This window comes from Phodopus roborovskii, unplaced genomic scaffold (genome assembly GCF_943737965.1).
Source record: "Phodopus roborovskii unplaced genomic scaffold, PHOROB, whole genome shotgun sequence".
NCBI classification, from domain to species: Eukaryota; Metazoa; Chordata; class Mammalia; order Rodentia; family Cricetidae; genus Phodopus; species Phodopus roborovskii.
In genome coordinates this window covers 22722489-22744160 of record NW_026126447.1, presented here as the reverse complement: position 1 = coordinate 22744160, position 21672 = coordinate 22722489, and the positions used below count along the sequence as shown (strand labels likewise).

The following is a 21672-nucleotide window of genomic DNA, read 5'->3' as shown; positions in this document are numbered from 1 at the left end:
AATTCCTAATTTTACTAAGTAGTTTCTTTTATTCCATCTTTCATTACCAGTACATTATTTAAACATGGCCTTTCAAAGACAGGCACATCGTGGGTTATTTTTGATATTTATCTGATGCTTTTTGTTTGTTTGTTTTGTTTATTTTAGCAATCACTTTGAGGCGATACTTGCCCAAAGGCCTATGCTACTGAATTATTAACTCCCTGGATGTTCATATAGATGAAATTAAATATAATTACCCCAAGTTAAGAACCAACTAAGTAGCCAGGCGGTGGTGCATGCCTTTAATCCCAGCACTCAGGAGGCAGAGTCAGGCAGATCTCTGTGAGATTGAGGCCAGCCTGATCTACAGAGTGAGTTCCAGGACAGCCAGGGCTAAGCAGATAAACTCTGTCTTGTATATAAAGACAAGGACCAAGATATATAGCGATAAGCCTGGAAGCAAAAATGCCCTGCCAACACCCAGTTTGTGGTTTTTAAGTATTATTTTCTACTAAAGGACTGAGCATTCTTGAGAGAAATTGTTGGTTTTATGTGTGTGTGTGTGTAAATATATATATATATATGTGTGTATATATATATGTGTATATATATATGTATGTATATATATATATATGTCAGGAGATGTACAAAGTAACACTAGAACATGCCATTAGAAATCATTAGAAATCAAAGATTTTGAGCTAGACCACTGGCATCATGACAAAAGAATTCAGGAGCCAACTCACAAAAACCACAAACCAAAGACAGAGCCCACACATCAACAAGAATTCTACAGGATTAAAGCACACTATAACAACAGTCTTCAAATCATTAATCATGTTGAGAATATCCTAGAGATGACTCATCAACTTGAGAACTTACAAGTGAATTTGAAAACACTTTAGCGCTTGTCTTGACTTTCCTGTATGATGATGACCAAGCAGTGAAGAGCATGTCCTCTTTTGAGACAGTCCCCCTGGAAAATGAAGACAGTCAAGTCAAGATACCGCTCTTCTTCAACCCCCTAAAGATATGACAAATGATCAAAGAAACCAGTGATGGGTATACGCCTACAATCCTAGCACTTCGGGGGCTGAGACAGGGAGGTCAAATGTCAAAAGGCCAGACTGAGCAACTTTGTGAGACCCTGTCTCAAAAGTCCAGGACAGGAAGGGGAGAGGAGGAGGGAAGAAGAGCATGATAACATAAAAGACACAAAAAGGGATATACTATGAATCCTGTAATAACTATTACCAACTAATGGACTATAGAAAATCAAACCTCCTTGCATATAATTTGAAAAGTCCCATAAATGATTCTCTATTTCTTTCACTCATCACCTGGAAACACTGTACTAGAACATACAAATGACACTTTTATGTCACTACTTCTCTTGGCCTAATTCTATTTGCACTTTTATAGCAAGTCTGCATCTAGTGTCACTAACTATAACATAAATATTCCCAGCAATCTGCATGATATACAATACTGGGACTGATTTTACTCATTCCCTCCTACTGATCTCCAGATTTAAAGCCAGACTACCATTTAGTTTGCCTTTCTCCTCACTTACCAGGATCCACTAGACCAAGGTATAGATGAAACACTTCCGTTGAAGCTATGTTCCAACCCTGCTTCATCTCTCTTTGTGTCTGAGTCACAAACACCAGACTTGCCCTTCATCCTGAAGGCAGCTGGGCTCCAGGAACAGATAAATGCTTAATTACCTCATTCTATTTTTCCAGACAAACGTATTGCCATAACAGTATCACATATGAAATACCATCATTCAGGTCTATTTAAGGGTGTACTATGGTGTGAGCTACCTGAAAAAAAAATGTAGTATAGAAAATAACTGCTTGCCATTTTATTGCATCTTTGTTGTTGAGCCTGCCCCACTGCTGCTATACACTACTTAGTGTGAAGGGCAGAGGTTCTGAAGCCACACAGGAAAGATCCCACCTCCAACTATTAGGTAATATACAGGTTACTTATTTCTCTGATTATTCTGTCTTATCTTTAAAATGACAATATCAATGTATGTTACTTTGGAGATTTATGGAGGTAGAATGTAATAATACTTTGAAAGCATTTGGAACAGGAAACAGAATAAGGGTTTGTTTTGTTTTCCTTCTTTAAAATCAATGGATATTATTCTTTGTAGATGCAATTGCAGATAACACAATAATATCTGGACAACAAGTTGAGCAGGTTTTTTAGGGGGAAAGCCCAATGAGTTTCCTTATGGGGTGTTTCCTGTTATTTTGATTGTGCTTTTAAAACAAGGGCTTGCCATGTAGTCCAGGCTGGCCTCAAACTTGCCACAATCCTCCTGCCTCAGCCTCCCGAATGCTGAGATTCCAGATGGGGGAGAGGAAGGGGTAATAAGCCATCACAATTGGTTTCCCTTGGATTCTGTTCCCTTCCCTTAAGGACCACCCAGAACAGCAGGACAGGTTGTCGCTGTCCTTGGTGCTGGTAGCTGCAATATCTTGCTCCACAAGCATTGCCCCTAACCCAAATGCTTTTCCTTCAGCTTGAGTAAAGCTCCCATTTCATTCTGCTCATTTGCTTTTTCCTTGTACTACTGCGATTTCCTTGTGTTCCCTTCAAGAGAAAACAATTTTGTATTTTCTTATTTATGTTTTAATCCCCAGAAACATTAACTATACACAAAGCAGCTTAGAAATTGGTGCAGAGTACCCTTTACTTAGCAAGTTTCAGAGGAGTTCAAAGCTCATACATTACATGAAGCAATGTGATTGTGGTGAATATTTTAACGACTTCAGGACATGCTGGAGATGCAACCTAGCATGCACCAGGCCCTGGGTTCAGTCGCCAGTACTAAAATAATTAGGCAAACAGATAAAGACTCTCTTCAATAAAACTCCTCTTAAAAATTCTCTGAACTTTCATCCAGAGTTAAACCCCACTCTTCTTTAATACCCAAATATCCAGTAAATATATTTCAGTAAAAATAGCATATTAAAATGTATCTCCATATTAAAAGTTAGAATACAGAACATAGTCAATAAATATACATGGGACTAAATTTAGTTACTGGGTCTATTAGAAAAAAAAAATGGTCCTTGCAGCGTCCTAAAAGACAGACTTCTGGGGCTAGAAAAGATGGTTCAGTGGGTAAAAGAGCTTGTTACATAAACATGAGAATCTGAGCTCAGATCACAGCATCCACATTAAAAAAAAATTGTCCAGCACACAGCTGTCACCACAGTACTAGGGGGAGAGGACAGGCAGAGACAGAATCAGAGAATCTTCCAGGCTCATTGGCCACCAGACTAGCTCAAGGTTCAAAGAGAGACTGCAGTAAGACATGACACTCAGTGTCCTCTTCTGGCCTCTGGTCTCTTCTGGCACACACACATAAATATGCTCATAAATATGCTCATACGTCAAATACACACACACACACACACACACACAAAGCCTTCCGTGTTACATTTAATTGTGGGTTAAATTTCTGAGTAGCAAAGTTTTACTGGTAAAAATATCCTAGACTGAATCTATTTGATTCCATGCATTAATATCAGCCTGCTGGTTTGGTATTTCCACTTGCCAGCAAACACCAATGCCATTCATTCCAGAACCCCCGGCTTCCCATTATCCATCAGTTCTACCTGTGAACACCTGTGACAGCAAATACATTTGGGACTGGTTCCCAAGAAGAAATATAAACAGTTTGTGCACATTTAGCCCAGAAAGAGACTTCATTGCTCTGCTGAAGACTACATGTGAAGTAGTCATCAACAAATAGTTCTACTGTGGGATCTGACAAGGAAGTACCAGAAGATATGTTCCGGAGTTTTTGGTTTGTAAAACAATAAAACACTTGGACTCCCTTGAAGGCTGTCTTCATCAGCACTCTGAACCTATTTTGTAAAGAACTTCCCAGCCATCCTCATGCAGCATCTCCCCAGAGCTGTTTGGCAACATACAACTTGTGGCTCTCTTCCAATTTTTACTGCAGCATCAGTTGTTAACATTTCAAATTTGTAAAACAATATGTTCATCAAACTCCCCAAGGAAGACTAGGGGGAAATGCAACACTTGATCTTTACATCTTCAGAGAAGGGCTTAATGACAGGTTCAGCCTGTTTAACGACAGGCCCAGCACCACGCCCATGTTTTATTGTTTCATTATTCCTGCATAAATACCCCTTATTATACATGATAACTAAAAATCAAATACTTGCTGAAGTGGGTTTAAACAGGTAAGAGGGCAAACTAAGCTATACATATGCAGTGCATATGTGGAACTGGACCTTAGGGGTTTTGGAAGCCTGGCTAGTTATACAATGATTATTGTGGATTCCAGAGACCTTTCCGTTTCTGCCTCCCAAGTAGCTAAGTACAAGCCTGCGTCCAGGGATCTTAAGTTGTTATGATCTAATTTTGTGTATGTGACCTTATCTCTGTCTCTAACACATTATTTTTTAACTTCAGGATTACAAGCACAGCTCAAGGGGGGGGTAAAAAACACGCAAAACAGGATTCTTGGAATGTTTTACTATTTTTTTCTGGCTGGCTAAATGTGAAGACATAGCCAAATATTGCTCTATCTGATGCAAAATACGAAACCCGTTAAATTCAAGTATTGCCTAGAAATGACAGATGTTGTCACTTTCAGACATCTTCAGAAGGTAGGAATTTTTTCCCCTAAACGTTTTCTTTCGACCACTAGATCCCAAGGGAACGATTAACGTCTCTAGAGCGAAACCCGCAGGTCTAGACTAAATAAAGGCCTCTGCTCCGCCTGCTGGGTTTTTTCAAACTTTTCCAAACATCGAAACCCGCTGCGTTGCGTTACCGAGCCCTGACTGAAATCTTCTGCGCATGCCTCTAAGATCTTCCGACGTTGGGTCACCCCGCCCATTCGTGTCTTGACGCCACGAGAGGTGGGCGGTGCCGGTCGATGGGCGTGGTCTGAGGGGGCAGGGCCGACGGCGGTGCCGACCGTCAGCCGCAGCAGCTCATTGCCCTCGGGCTCCCCACCGCGCCCCAGCCTGCTGCGCTCGCGGTGTGGTTCCCAGGCGCTCCGCTCTAGCCGGTGCGCTCCCAAGGATAGACACGGACGCTGCTGGGTCCCCGAGGAGCGGAGGAGCTGCTCACGGACCAGGCTGCGGCAATCTCACGGCCAGCGGAGAACCATCCCTGCCGCTCCGCGTCGGGGCTGCGAGAGGAGGACAAGGGCATGCTGGGCGGCGGCAGTGACGCGGGCCTGGCCACCGCCGCTGCGCGGGGACAGGTGGAGACAGTGCGGCAGCTCCTGGAAGCCGGCGTAGATCCCAACGCCGTCAACCGCTTCGGAAGGCGCCCGATCCAGGTAGCCGGGACCCCAGGGCCTCACCGGCAGGGGGCGCACGAGCGCGGTGCACTCCGCGGCTACAAGTTGTGAATGGGCACCACTTGGGCCGCGGGCTGGTGCTGGTGCTGGACGCACGTACGCCCCAACGTGAGGTTTTGAAAGAGCAAAAATTCTGAAAAGCAATCGGAAGCACTTGCTTAGCTTTTTCTTCCTTTTGAGATGCTGGATCTGGAACCCACGACCCTGTACACGCAGGGCAAGTGTGCTACCCTTAAGCAAATTCCCCAGCCTCCGGATCTTTGTAATGGTGGGAAATTACCAATATTTCTTCTGCCATCTTACAATCATAGTTACAAGGCGGGCCTTCGGGAAGAGAAGAGGGAAAGGAAGGGTCAGATAGAGCGACACGATAAAGATGAGTAGATAGATTACCAGTTACATGGCCTGGAGTAAAGGAATTAACACAAAATTGTAACCTGTGAAGGGAGAGTTTTCGCTGTGAACTTGTAAACAACAGTATGAATCTTTTCTAATTTTTTTTCTCCTCATAAATCAAATCGCATTCACAGAACTAAAGACTTCCCAAACCCAGCACTTAATTCCTTGTAAGCGGGCAGTGATAGTGCATAGTTTTTCACTGTTTAATGCGAACAAGCAAAGGGCTCCCAACAGAACTTTTGGGTCCTTTCAGAATGACAAGTAGGTTCCCTAAATATTCTCTTAATTTGCTCAGTGTTTACTAGTCCTGCTTTAATTAGTATTGGCTTTATTTCTTGAAGATTTGACGCGATGCATTTGTGTTCTGTTGACTATTATGGTTGTCTTTGTTATTCATGTCTCTGTCCCTCTGGAACAAAGGAAATAAGGGCTCTTGTTAATAGTGTGGTTTTTTAAGAAAATAAATATTCATCCCTTTTGAGTTTTTAGAAAAAAGGGGGTGCTTAACAAAAGGATATTTAAATGCAACAAAAATATTGTAAAGTGATTATAAAGACCTTATGAAAATAATTTTTATTTACGATTTTATTTTCTTTACTGAAAACTGTTTTTTTTTTTTTCTTTACTGAAAACTTTTAAATCTTCCTTTGGTGACTGTAAAAATGGCCTTTGTTGTTGTCATATGAATGCCATGTTATATTTCTTGAAGAAAGGAATGTTTCTAATGTTTGTGTGATAAAAACTGACACATGACCACTGCCTCTCACTACATGTAGATTTCAAAGACCGTTGGCCCACAAGAACCAGTGACTGTTTAGGACAATTAGATACCAAAAACTGTTTTACTATTAATTTAGTATTTGCATAGTGCACAAAATAGCTGCTATAGGATTATATCTCCAAAACAACATTTTTCTAAATTATGCATCTTTGTGATTTAATAGCTACCAGCCAAGCTTTTTATTGTATCTTCATATATAAAAATACCACTAAACATCAAATTTTTATACAATGCAAATGAATGTCGATTTCATATGACAAAGTATTGCTCTAAACTTCCCACTGTATGTCACATTAGGTTGAAATGTTAAAAGATGCTCATCATTTACAACAAATAATTTGTTTCTATAATGTATGAGAAGCTTGGAATATGACACCTCTCCTCTGGTCTCCACTTCTAGCTCAAATGATCAGAATACATTAAGTTTTTGAGCACAGGAGTACATGACATTGAAAGAGCGAAACCTTTCTTTTAAACTGACTTGTTTTTTGTTTTCTCCTCTAAAGCACTGTTCTAACTTCTTTAAAAAAATATTTTATTTTGGTATTATATTAATATCCCTTAGAAGGCTGCTTGGTTGTTTTCTAAAAGGATACAGAAAGGGAGTCATTCTGGATGAGGGGAGATAGGGAGGGGCTCGGAGGAGCAAAGGGAGGGGAAACCATAATCAGGATAAATGATGTGAAGGGGAAAAAAGTCTATTTTCAATAAAGGGGGAAAATAAAAGATAAACACCATGACCAAAAGAAACTTGGAGAGAAAGGGGGTTACTTGGCTTAAGGCTTAAATGCTACAGAGTGTGGAAGTGAAGGCTGGAACCTGGAGGGGGTGGAGCTGAAGCAGAGGTCACGGAGGAACACTGCTTACTGGCCTGTTTCTCAGCCTTCTCACACCTGCCAGGACCACCTGGCACACCTACAGTGGACTGGGTCCTCCCACATCCATCATTGGTGGCAATGTCCCACAGATGTGCCTGCACCAGCCCATCTGGAGGAGGCTTTTCTCAGTCCAGATTCCCTTCCCAGATGACTAGCCTTTATCCCCAGAGGGATAAAGAAAGCAGCCTAGAAAACAGTATGAAGTGTTACAAAGTCTGGCTCTGGCATCCTGCCTGCAGTGATGGCACAAAGCTTGTGGGAGTAGCCACCCAATGCCTGGTCTGTTTAAAGGCCCACTCCACAAGATGGAACCCATACACAACACAGCTTGGGCAACCAAGAACCAGAACTAAATATAATAGCCCAGGGTCTTAAGGGAACAGCAAATAGTACTGTTGGGGGTGGCAATAAAAAGACTAATACTGACATCCTACTGTCATATGTCAGTGCCTTGCTCGGCCACCTTCAGAGAAGCTTCCCCCTGTAGCAGATGGGAACAGATACAGAGACCCACAGACAGACATTATGCAGACAGTGAGAGACTTTGGAACACTCAGCCTTAAACTGGAGTTTTCCATCAAGCCCCTCCCTTCGGGGCTCAGGGAACTTAAAGAATGTAGGAGCCAGAGGGGATGGAGGGCACCAAGAAGACAAAGCCCTCTAAATCAGCCTTAGCAGTATGACTGAGGCAGTGTGGCGCACTGGGCCTTCACAGGTCTGCACCAGGTCCTCTGTGTACATATTATGGCTTCCAGCTTAGTTTTTTTTTAAGGGATTCCAGTGTATAAGAGTGGGTCCCTGAGGCTTGTGCCTCCTCTTGGGCTCTTTCCCTCTGTTTTATCCAATTACAGGGTATTAGTTTTTCTTTGTTATATTTTATTTTGGTATTATATCCCTTAGATATTTTGGTATTAATATCCCATAGAAGGCTGCTTGGTTGTTTTCTAAAGGATACAGAAAGGGAGTCATTCCGGATGAGGGGAGATAGGGAGGGGCTCGGAGAAGCAAAGGGAGGGGAAACCATAATCAGGATAAATGATGTGAAGGAGAAAAAAAGTCTATTTTCAATAAAAGGGGGAAAATAAAAGATAAATAAAAAGCCCGGTTCAAAGTGAGCTATAAAATCACTCAAAATAAATCCCTGCTGTCCAATGTTCCATATTACAAATAAGCAATTTGTCTTCCCTTTCCTGTTGCTTCACCTACACAGAGTAAGAGAGATTTTATTTTGAGTTCAGTCTAGGCTTTAACGGTTATGGAGTGGATTACGCAGGCAAATGAGAAACCAGAAGATGGAAACTTTGAGGGCTAGAAACTGCGCTCTATGAAATAGCCCTGCCCCCATCCCTAAAGACACTGAGCGCTCTCTCTTCCTTTCCCCCTCAGGTCATGATGATGGGCAGTACCCAGGTGGCAGAGCTGCTGCTGCTCCACGGAGCGGAACCCAACTGTGCTGACCCCAACACTCTCACCAGACCTGTGCACGATGCGGCTCGGGAGGGCTTCCTGGACACACTAGTGTTGCTGCACAGGGCAGGGGCACGGCTGGATGTGCGTGACACCTGGGGCCGCCTGCCGGTGGACCTGGCTGAAGAGAAGGGTCACCATGATATTGCAATATATCTGCACGCTGCCACTGGAGACTGATGGCAGATTCCCTCAGCTTTCTGTCAGGACTTTTTTTTTTTCTTCACCCCAGCACCATCTAGGCAGACTGGCAAGCACGAAGGGGAGCTGTGTGCAACCTGCAAGTCTTCCCAAACTCAAAGCCTATCCAGGAAGGCTAAGCCAATCAGAAATAACTTCCTAAGTGTTTTCCTGCATCTGGCCCTCTATTCTCACCCTGAAGCCAAAGGGATCACCAATTTGATTTAGTTTTGTGTGATGTTCCAGGGGCCCTTTACTTTTCAGAACTTGGGGTAAAAGAACAAGGGAAGTTCTTGAATCTCCACAATAAGATGTTGCAGTGGGAAGTGGGAATTGGAGAGTGTGGTGCCTGACATCTGGAGGGAGCAGTCAGTACCTTCCCCTGTGAACTGCAAAAGCAGATGACTTACAGGCTAGAGTGAAACCCTGAATCAGAGTAGGTGGGAGGCACTGAAGTGCGCCTGGGGCTTGGAGCCACTGTTACCCGTGGTGGTACACCTGCAAAATGGAATTCTACTGAAACTGGGGTCCCACCCCTGGCTCCCCCTGGAAAATAGTGTTAGAGGACAGCAGATTCCTGCTGTACTCTGTTCAACCTACACAAAGTCCAATGGTGAATGGTAGTATGTAGCAATTTGCTCTATGTGAAACAGTTTAAGAACCCTAAGGGAATTTCCTACATTTGAGCTCTTTAGTAACAGTGTATTGAAGGAATTACATTTTTAACAGTGTATCTTCTGGTCCTCAGCAGAGGTGAGACTGAAGTACTGCTTGTTTTTGTTTGGTTGGGTTTTTGTTTCTTTCCCTTCTTTCCTTCTTTTTCAAGGTCCTGCCTTCTTCTGTAGCTCAAGCTAACCTCAAGTCAGGGTACTCCTGCCTTAGCCTCCTAAGTACTGGGCTTGTAGCAGGCACCCCTTCTGGAGTATGGCTTCATAGTGAAACTATGACAGACACTCCCAGTGGCAATACACAGCCTGCTTTCATCCTTGACCTGTTTACTTCTCTGTTCATTGTTTCCCCTATATAGTGTCTCAGGGGAACTATTCGAGATGTCCTTGGGCTACTTCCTAAAGGTTAGGCAAAAGAGGTTGAGTATGAGCTTACTGAAATTAAATGACAACTTGTGAGCTGCTTTGCTTGTCTACTGAACAAATTGTGAACACACTCTGAGGGGCTTCCATTGTGGCTTGGTTCATTAGAGCATTGAAACAATTGATACATCCTTGTTTTAATAAAGAATAAAACAGTATAGGTAGACTCCAAACTGTGACTAATCTGGCGTTAAGGTATATTTCCAGAGCTGGAGAGATGGCTCAGAGAAACCAAGTTCAGTTCTGAGTAATCTTATCAGGTGGCTCACAACCACCTATAACTCCAACTCCAAGGAAGTTCAATACCTCTGCCTCCACAGGCACCTTCATTCATGTTCACACACACACACACACACACACACACACACACACACACACACACACACACCACTTTTTAAAAAGCTGAAATAAATCTGGGGCTTGGAGTGAGATTCTCAGTGATTAAATGCCTTTGCTGTTATTCTAGACCCATTCAGTGCCCAGCAACCATGTCAGGTCCAGGATATTACAAACCTCTGCAAGCACCCATACATGGCACACATTTGAACATTTACACAACTTTTTTACCAAATTAATGTATTTCTATGGGTTTACCACTAATTCTCCAATGTTAAAAGATTCAAAAGTGCTCACTAGTTCTGTCCTTTATAATATATGAACTCTGGTGGTGATTTCAATAATTTATTTTTAAAATATGCTTAGAGTAAAACATAAGATTTACATTTTATGCTTCTAGGTGTCCAATGTACTGAATATTTGTCTAAGAGAAGAGGAACTAGAAAAGTAATCTGAGAGTAGAGACATAAAATGTTCCCTTTAAACACACAAAACTTTCCTATCAATTCCTTATTTCCCAAATTAATATATTACCAAAGAAAATGAGTTAAGAACTAAACCATATCTTCTTGGGGAAGGGAAACATGATTATTGATACAGTTTACACTGAGCATGTTCTAAAGCTCATTTGTTCCTTCAACACTTAAACCTTTTATGATGTTGCAAAAGTAAGTCAAAAAGCCCCAAAATGTGGGTCTTTTAAAGTTTACAAATAATGGTACTTCTTTGGCTTGAGGAAGAGGAGGCTGGCAAGTCTAGTATCCAGGGTTTTTTGCTTCACCATAATGTGGCAAAAAAGGCAGTATTTGGAAGACCCCGGGAGAGGGCAAGTTTGGCAAGTCCCATTAGTTAACTCATGAGGGTGGAGCCCATATGGGCTAAGCACCTGTTCTAGTCTCATTCTGTTGCTGCAATAAACACTAACCAAAAGCAATTTGGAAAAGGAAGGGGTTTATTTGACTTACAATTTAAGACCTTCAAGGGAAGCTAAGCCAAGAACCCAAAGCAGGAAGTAAAGCAGAGACACCGAGGAAGGCTGCTAATTGGCTTGCTCCTTTGCACTTGCTCATCTTGCTTTCTCCTATAAACCTGGAGTTTCTCCTATATACCTGGAGTAGCACCACCCACAGTGGGCTGGGCCTTCCCTCCTGAACCAATAATCAATAAAATATTCAAAGATTTGCATGCTGGACTGTCTGATGGAGGCATTCCCCGGGTGAGGTTTCCTCTTCTCCAGTGACTCTAATTTATGTTGCACTCACAAAAACTACCCAGCACAGTACCTCCCCTTGGTTTCTACCACCACTCAGCACAGAACCATTGGGGGTTAAGTTGTCAACAAGCTTGAGGCTTGAGGAGACACATTTAAAGGATGGATAGCAGAGGCCCTTTTTACAAATATCACTTCATCACCCTGCTATATTAATTTATATTAACAGGTCATATCCCCTATGTCTTTGCATATGGCTTTCTCTCAGTCTCGTTGTTATGGACCCTGTCATCCTTTATGTGTGCTGCCAAGTTCTGCTTAAAGAACAAATCCTTAAGACTGACACGGTGGCTCAGTGGTTAAAAACACTGGCTGTTCTTCCAAAGGGCATGGGCTGAATTCCCAGTACAAGCACGGCAGCTCTCATGTGTCTAATTCCAGTTCCAGGGGACCTGACACCCTCATCCAGACATACATGCAGGCAAAACACCATAATCATATGCATTTAGAGTACAAAAATGTTAGGATTTCTGAACCCAGTGGGGAATGGTTAAATCAAGCTAGTTAACACATTTATCACTTAAAGCAAGATTATAGTAAGTGAAACAAGAGGCATATCACAAAAATACCAGAGGAGAAGAATGTTTGCTTTTGTCTTTAATTCTAGTGAGTATTGTGGTAAATACAGAAATACATGATCTTTCTTTTATCTTCCAGGGGTGGCTGTTCTCATGTAAAGCCAGAAATACAAACGCTAAATATAGCGTTTAGTAAAACATGATTTTTACTAGTTTTTATAGAATAACTCCTCCCAAAAACTCAAAATTATTATCATAAATCTTTCATCTCTGTCTAAACAGACTTAATTCTAAGTCCTCTAACAAGAGACCCTCCCTGCTCCAGGACTCCACTCCCCAGGATTCTACCTCTTGGTGAGGCCCCAAGAGTCCCCTTAACTCTTTCCTGCCTAGTCTGTCAGCCTTCCCTTCTAGCCCATCTTCATACTTTATGTCAGTCACTGACCTGCAGATACACTTTCTGTCAGGGACCCCCCAGTGGCCACAGTGAGCTGAGACCAGGGTAACCGATGATCACTACCCTCCCTGACATCCATTCTCCCCTCCATAATTACTCTTACTCCAGTCGCAGCCTGCTTGCAGGAGCTCCTCCTTCCATCCTAACCCCCCTCTCTGAAGACTCCATCTCTGGTGCAATCTGTTGCACCCAGCTCCTTCCCACTGCCTCTCTCAGCCTTTTCTCCTAGCCCATCACCATTACTTCTTGTCACTCACCAACCCACACACACTCCACCAGGAAACTCCACAGCCACCACACTTGCCTAAGACCCAGAGTGGATGGTAACATTCCCAGCCAAAGAAGGGAACAATCACACCAATAAAGACCAGACCAGATAGCTATTCCACAGGACACCTCAGACATTATAACGCCAGATGGCTAGACCCAAGCACAAAAGCACAAACATGAACACTGAAGTCAACATGCCTCCAGAAATGCAATTTAGCTGACACAAGGACCTCAAAATATCAATTATGTGTTCAAATACCTTAAATGTTCAAATACCTTAGAGAGGGTGTGAATAAATGCCTTAATGAAGACTGTAAAAACACAAACAGCTGAGTGAATAAAAACATGAAACTAAAAAATGGAATCACTAAAGAAAATTCAAATTGAAATGAAAAATTTAGGGTATGAAACAAATACCTCATAGATATTCCTTCTAGGTGAAGAGTGAGTTATTGCTCTCTCAATGAAACGAAACCCATACCTGACACTGCTAAATGGTCAAGAACCTAAAAGAGAATAAGCCATGGCCAAGGGGAAAACCTACTACTATTCTGCTAAAGGAACATAGCAATAAAACGACTTCTAATGACATACTGCTATACCTATAGATCAGTGCTTCACTCAACACACATCAGTGAAGGTTCTTGCAGTAGATGGGAAATAACACAACAAGGTGCAGAGAGAGATATTTTGAAACACCTGGTCCTAAATGGAGTGTCATCATCAAATTCCTCCCTACAGAGCTCAGGGAGCTATGTGGAAGAGAAGGCAGATTTTAAGAGGAGGGGATAGATGATGTCAAGTGCACTGATGTCCCCGTGAACTCAGGGACTGCGGCAGTATGCACAAGTTCAAGCACTAAGGGTGAAGTCAACAAATGGGTCTCACTCCTAACCAAAAAGCTATCTGCAATTGATTCCTACTAGCAAAGGCAAAAGCCAGTTTTCTTCAATGGAGTCTCACTGGGTTTCTCAGCCACACCTCCAAGGAAAGTCCCCTGCCCAGGAGGCCAATACAACATAAAATCAATGATATTTTTGTGAACTTTGTTTCCTTTCGCTTTGTCATTTTTTTTTTTTTTGTTTGTTTCATTGGTCTTTTGCTTGTTTTGATTTTTGTTTTTGTGGGTTTGGGGGGGTTACTTGTTTTTTGTTTGTTTTTGAGAAAGAAAAAGACAAAGTTGGGTGGGTAGGGAAGTGGGAAGGCTCTGGGAGAAATTAGGGAAGGGAAAAAACATGATCAAAATATATTGTAAGAAAAAAATTGAGCAAAGATTATGGAATGGTCATTTTCATACTGGGCTGTAAGAATGGAAAATACAATTCTAATCATCACTTAAGTAATCAATAGTTGCCAAAAACAGAATGTATAAGAATATATTGTTTTATAATAGCTGCAAAGAAAAAAAATCGCAGAAGTGGTAATATAAACCTCCCATTTGCTTTGTAAAATCCCTTAGCTTCTCCTTTATTGTTTTTGGCCCAAAGTATTTGAATTTGCTGGTTTGATGAGAATGACTCATGAAATTATTTATTTCTTAACACATACATATTTGGCACCTGTTATTTCATTCCCAATTAAAGAAATGGTGGAATAATTCTCAGTGACAACTTAAAATTTAAAAAAAATGACTTTTAAAAATGTATGAATGTTGCACATTGTTTATTAGGTTTTTTTATAAAGCAAAATCAAAGCATTATTAGAAATCAGTTACCACCTGGCTATACTGAAGTGGTGGCTTGTACAAAAAATAATTAGGATAATAAGGCCATCTGACACACAGACAGGTTTGGATGGTGTGTTTGTTGGCAGCACAGGAGCTAAGTTTATCAGGATGTAGTTCTGTTACTTTCAATTGGATTTACAAACCCATGCAAACAAGTGCAGCTAACTATAGTCACAAGCCTTTTTTCCTCATTTCATTATAAAATTACAGAAGAGTAAATAAACCTAACTTCTGTATCTTAGTCAAAATACTACAAACCCTCTCCTCTTAGCTGACTTTCATTCCAAGATGACATGGTAGTTACACTTCAATAACTTAACTCACTTTGGTATCATGGTTTTTCCCCTTTGGGGGAAACGGGTAACTTACTGTAAAAATTTGCAATGACCTAATGATTCTGATTACTTATTTCTGAACTAAGAAATGAAATATATTCAAAATATATTCAAAAGAGAGGTCAAGATTCATAAAATCCCCAAAGACTTTGAACAGCATTACTTAAGAATGGTTTTAGATAAATATTTCTTCTCTGTTATAGCAAACAATGCATTGTCCATTTTATCTTAAGCTAGACTACAGACCTTCAACATGTACTTACCACTAATACATTCCTAACTGCTATTCACAGAAAATATTAAAAACAAGTTATTCATATGTTTATATAATAGTTAACAAAGACTTTAACTGCCTTTATAATTACTCTATTTTTTTAAATGAAAGAACAGCTAATTTCCTTTGATCTTTACCAGAAGATGGTGGATCTTATGGCACGTTAAAAGCTTCACTAGAGCAAATACTTTGCCACTTTAAAAAAAGAAAAAAGCAAAGCAATAAAATTAAATATCCACAAAATTACAGGATACATCTGAAGCAGTCTTGTGTGTAGCAGAAGGCAGTGTCCCCAAATGCAAGGAAGTCTGCTACCATATGTGAATAAGCATCTAGCCACAGCCACATTGTTACTTGATGGGCACATTCCCATCACTAGCATAACTATTGATTCATTTATGAAAACTCAAGTTGGTGTAACTTGCTGTTATTTCAACATTCAATTATTACTACTGATGACTGGATGGACAGATATTATCATATATTTTTAAATTGATTTCAAATTCAGCGATTGCTTGAAGAAACTAACAGCTGAGCCTCAATGGTTTGAAAATATTCTCCCATTCTATTTGTGCTTCTTGCACAGAGAGAGAAGAAAAGCTAGGCAGTGCTTCACATTATTTAATTTAATATGTGGCTGCTAAGCCACATGGCTTTAATTAACAACAATTTCCTTTATATATAAATATGGCAGCTGGATTAAAGTCCTATGCTTTTTGAATCTCTACAAAGCTAACAGTGATGTATGTATGTTGTATGTGTATATATGTCTATATATGAAGAGAGAGAAATTTGTTTATTTGTAAATATTTATTTGCATATCTCAATTAGTAATTATTTTGCCATGAGGTAAGTAAAGATATATAGAGGACACAGGCAAGAGGAAAAACACTGAAATTCTGTGGCCTTGGGGAGAGGAGAATCCTTTATAACATTACAGATCAGTTCATTGAGAATTCTAGCTCTGAACCACCATGCTGCACTGGTTCGCCAAAAACTTAACAGAGAAGTTTGACAAAAGCCAGTACAACAGATACTTGGCTTAATTTTTAATGTCTTTCTCAAGTCTTCTTAGTTCTGATTTTTTTTCCTATTGCTTCTATTGTTTTCGTGTTACTAAGACCCCTAAACCACTTAGTTTCTTCTTTTCTTTCTATGCAGACATGTACAGTAAAGAAAATATTGTAGGGGTTAACTATTCTAAGTTCATATAAGTACACTGAAAATGTGATTTTTGTGATTACATGGCAAGGCTTTCCAATCTATGTTTGTGTAAGAAGTCAAAGAGAAAATGGAAGTTGGAACAGATTCAAATTTCCTATCTGTTCACATATCTGTCTCCTTGCTCTGCCTGAAAACTGTGCCTTCCTGGAGACCTCTTTCTCTTCTGTTCTGATTAAGTAGTACCCAGCTACAGGCAGCAGAGTGGCTGGCCGGGCGCAGCACCTTATGTGGACTTGCGCTAGCTCTCAGGGGACTCCCAAATCAGAGATTAATGTGAAAGGTTTCTGCATCCTCCTGAGAGCTCTAACACTGTTACATCTGGTCTCTTTATCTAATTACGCTGCAAATAATCTCATTGAATGCTACTGCATATTTTATGTTTATAAGAGATAATTAAAAACAAATTAAACTAACAATTTAGTACATTCACAAAAAAAAAAAAAAAAAAAAGACAAGTCAGTAGGTTACCGGTAACAAGATTTTTTTTTCTTCCAAGAAGTATATGCCATGGCTCCTTGTCTGGGGTTTGGCTAAGATGCACTGTGCCTCCTTACTGAAGCACTCCTCAGTGTTCCCCTGCCCACAGGCCACCTGGAGTAGAGCTATTCCCATGCCTGCAAACTATCTGATCATCCTCTACTGCTCCCTAGTCCCTGGACAGCCACTGATATTGTTACCACCACAAGCCTACTGCAGGGTTTGCAGTGACTTTTGATCTATACAAATCTTACAGTAAACAGAAAAAGGGAATGTCTTCTGGGGGAAAGTTCGGATGACACTCCATTCTACTTTCAAGTACTTACTATGTCTATACCATGATGGTGTTGGCCCCATTAGTTATGGAAGGCAACAAGTTTTAAAACCTCTTTCTTTTGAAAAAAAAAATCTGAGCCTTAATCTTGACTCAGAAATCACTGGAAAAATTCATATTTGCTAATAAGCTCCAGGTTTACTCAATGATAACTAACTGATCTATGGTGGTTACTATAATTCTTGTTGATGGCAAACGTTGAAACAGTTAAGAAAAGCAGCAAGTATTAAATAAAACCTAAGACTTTTAAGGGTTTTTGTTTGTTTGTTTGTTTTGTTTTTTCTGTACACCAGGCAGGCCTCACTGGAACTCACAGAAATCCACCTGCCTCTGCTTTTGGAGTGCTAGGATTAAAAGTGTGTGACACAACACGTGGCGTTACTAGCTCAAACTTTCTCAAAAATTTAAAGTATCATTCCATAAACTATACATGTGCTTGTGTGCATGTGTGTAATTTTAAACATGTCTGCCCAGAACATTTAAAATACAAGTAGGATTATGCTGCCCTAATTACTGTCTCCTACTATTGTGGGCTCTTTGACAACTGCTGCCCACACATGTAGAGTAGATGTACTTCACTTTTCACAGCTGTATAGTTCATACTCATGAATGAGTCCTGGTTTTGTTGGTGAGTCATGGTTTTCAGAAAACATAAAATATCACCAATACACCATGTTTTATGTTTATTCTTTTGTCTTTTGGTACTGTATACTATTATAAAGAAACTTTTTTCTGCACTTCCATGATTCACAGAATGAAATAATTTGAAGTGAAACTTCTGCAGCTAAAGAGACATCTGTGTGCTTTCACAATTTTTCTAAATGTGCATATATACATATATATACACACACACACATATATAATTCCCCATGCTTACAGATATGTGTGTATACATATATAACATACATAAACTTTAATACTAGAATTGTTGGTTTAAAGCTTATGTGTTTGTGTATAGAAATACACATATACATCTAACATGCATCTATAAGTATAGTGTGCATGTATGTATATTTTTCACACATTTTAAAAAAATTTCTGGATAGTTACATGAATTACAAGAATGGAACATTTGAATCTAAGAGTACTTGTGTGTATATAATTTTAGTGCATTGTAAAGCTTTTCCAAAATAACTGCAAGTTCTAATAGTATCTGGGAAGACGTTTGCTGACAACATTTGCCACTTACAGTTATATACTTTAAGCATTTCTCCTTCTGTTAATTTACTCCTAACATCTTTTTCATATAGAACATAATTATATTCTTTGCCTATTTTTGCATCTTTTGAGGGCTTAAAGGCATAAAAATTGTTTTTTAAGCTTTGGATGGTTTTGTTTCTTAATCTTTGTGTGTGAGTGTATGTAAGTCCCTGTGTGAGGGCACATATGTGGGGGTCTAGGACAACCTCTAATGTTGGTCTCTTCCACCTTGTTTACTGCTGTATGTATCAAGTTAAGAGGTCCCCAAGGGATTCTCCTGTCTCCACCTACCAGCCAGCTGTACAAAACCAGATTACAGAGGTGGGCTACTATGTCCAGTGTTACATGCGTTCTGGGCATTCAGACTTTGTGCTTGGACTTTTATCTGCTGCACCATCTCCCCAACCCCTATTTTGTGTGTTTTGGGACAATGACTCACAGGCTGGCCTCAAATTCTTGTTCTTCCTGCCTCAGCCTCTAAAACCATCATGCCCAGTTGCTCTGATCAGTTTTGGGTTTTTTTTTTTGTTTGTTTGTTTTGTTTTGTTTTGTTTTTTAACTGTATATGTTCCAAGAGCACATGTATATGCATGTTCCTATGTATAGATGGATGTGTGAGCATGCATAAGTGCCTGTGTGGAGGACAAAGGGTAAAGTCAACCTCTCCACTTTATATATTGAGGTGTGGTTTCTCACTTGAAGCCAGAACTCACTGATTCAGCTTGTCCAGCTAGCCACCTTGCTCAGGGCATCTCCTTTCTTCACCTCTAGCAGTGGGATGACAGGATATGAATCCAATCCTCATGCCTGTGTAACAGCTGCTTTGTCCACTGAACCATTTCCCCAGCCCCATGATGTCTTAGGCTTTGTGGGATTTGAGTTTGAGTGTGAAATGCTAGTTACAGCTCAGTGATGAAGAGTCCACCTGGAACTTTGGGTTCTATTCCCAGAACCCTTCAAAAAAAGGAAAGGGCCCTTACCTGAGGGGGAAAAAATATGTTCCCTAACATTGTATGTTGGGGGGATGTGGTATTTTCTATTCCTCCCTACAGAATGAGTTTGCTAATCCAAAACAATACTGCTTTCTTTTATAAAAGACATAAAGTTGACCAACAGTTTTGGAGTTTTTGTTGTTGTTTATGGTTTTTTAGGATACTGAAAAACAGGAAAGAGAATTTCCAAGTTCCACTGATTGTGTTTGCAAAGTGACTCACAGATAACTCACTGCCAATTGACTCTGCTCTTTGGGGCAACAGACAGACAGCACCACCGAGTCCAATGGTTGGTTCTGCTGAGTCTAGCCTGTACACTTGAAGCCAAGTAGTGTCCAAGGCTTGAGCCTCTTCAGCCTCAGTCTCATCACCTGTAAAATAAGGACAACAATCTTAAATGCAAGGTCAAAATGGGTGATTCGAGTTTGAGTAAAAACATACTATCAGTTCATTACTAACATTTTGAAGAGCACATAGCCAAAAGTCACTTAAGACTCCAACACCTTCATGATTATATCTATACAAATATAAAAATTCACCATTCTTCCACATACAAAACACAGAGAACAAACATCAGGCAACAGGGGATGGAATTTAAAAGTCCAGATTTTTAATTTCACATTCTTCAAAGAAAGGCCATATTCAAGTGGCATTCCTGGAAATGGGAAACTGCCTTATGCCTAGATACCTGGAGGAGGTGAGGAGGGTGGCTGGAGAGTTCGAACTCTCAATGAGGCTTACCCAAGGTGTACATTGTTTTGGGGTTTGCTTTCACCCTACACTGATACTCAGGGGTCCTTACAGGGACCCCTAGAATGTCATTCCATTTAGCCAAGGCATCATTCTTCAGTCCTGGGTTTGAGAGGTTCTACTGCAATACCAGGAAAAAAGCAGCAAGGCCTTAGCTGAGTTGGTTTAGCTGATCCTAAATCTCACTTTCCTCCTGTGTCTAGTGCCGGGACTTGCAGCCTGCTCTATAAAGACCCTGCCAGCTCTCACCCTTATGTGGACTCTACTGCAGCCAGACCACTAGGCCCGAGTTTATAAATGGGAAGCCGAGTCTCGGACCGCAATTCCAGGTTCTGAAAGCTAGACCGGGTCCCACGTCATCTTGCACAGCTGGGCCGCCCAGGCCAGCTAGGATCTCGCCAGTGAACTCGGAACAGGTCCAGACTGATGGCCGTCTGTCCGGTGAGCACCGGACCCCGGGCACCAACGCGCGCGCCTGTTTGGGGCGCCCAGGGCTCGACTTTCCGCTTTCACTAGCGCGGAGCTCCGGACCCGCGACTGACCCAGCGCTTTCCCCGCGTCCCCGACCGCGGCCGGGTCGACTCGGCCCTCCGTTTTACCGCTCCTTCCTCCCCTTCCCCAGCTTTTTCTGTTCTGCGGCTACGGCGGCGGCGGCGGGGGAGGAGGGGAGGGGGTTGGCAGCGGGGAAGGGGGGGGGGACAGCACGGAGAGGGGGAGGGGAGGGACGCGGGGCGGGGAAAGAGGAAGAGCCAGAGCCGCGGATGCTCCTCCGGCGCTCTCTCTTAAAACCGAAAATAAACACGGTCCCCGGGCGGCCGCCTCGTGTCTGCCCGACCACTCGGGGTCCGACAGCGCCGCACCTACCGGTCCGCAGCGGGACGCAGGCCCTGCAAGCCGAAGCTCTTCCTTCAGCGCGGTTCCCACCGGAGGAGCGCAGCTACATGGCGCTCGTGTTCAAAACGCCCGCGAGCGTCCTGATTGGCGGGCTGGCACACGGCAGGCCTCGCTAATCTCCCCTTTTCTCCTTGAAATAGTTGGATTCGGAACCGGGCAGGACTCGCCGAGGGGCGTCAGGCATAGAGGAAGGGGACCGGGACCCGAATCCGAGCGGAGCGACAACGGGCCCGCGCGCGGGGCGTGCCAGGCTGGCCGCTCTGGGTGACGGCTGCAGCCAGGGGCGGGCGGTGCGCACGCGTCCCGCGGCGCCGGCTGTCACCGCGAGGGGTGGCGAGCTCGGCGAGCGGCCGAGGCGGGAGGCGTGCGCTGGGCGGGAGGCAGCGGGACCCCGGATGCGGCCCGCCGGCCCCGCGCGCGCCTCCCTCTGGGCGCCTCTGGGAAGCTTTCCCGCGCGACAGGGGACGGCGGC

The 21672-nt window shown here is 42.1% G+C and overlaps 1 protein-coding gene and 1 long non-coding RNA gene across 2 annotated transcripts; one reads left to right on the top strand and one right to left on the bottom strand.

Annotated features, from left to right (window-relative positions):
• Positions 1 to 796: 796 nt before the first annotated feature.
• On the bottom strand, positions 797 to 21210 carry LOC127224940 (uncharacterized). The gene is made up of 3 exons (XR_007834745.1): positions 21171 to 21210; positions 19779 to 19927; positions 797 to 958 (listed from the first exon to the last, which is right to left on the bottom strand). It is a non-coding gene; the product is annotated as an uncharacterized LOC127224940 (long non-coding RNA).
• On the top strand, positions 5009 to 10322 carry Cdkn2b (cyclin dependent kinase inhibitor 2B). The gene is made up of 2 exons (XM_051188160.1): positions 5009 to 5326; positions 8792 to 10322. Exons 1-2 carry the CDS (start codon positions 5195 to 5197, stop codon positions 9050 to 9052), a joined length of 393 nt encoding a protein of 130 aa, XP_051044117.1. The 5' UTR covers positions 5009 to 5194; the 3' UTR covers positions 9053 to 10322.
• Positions 21211 to 21672: the final 462 nt, after the last annotated feature.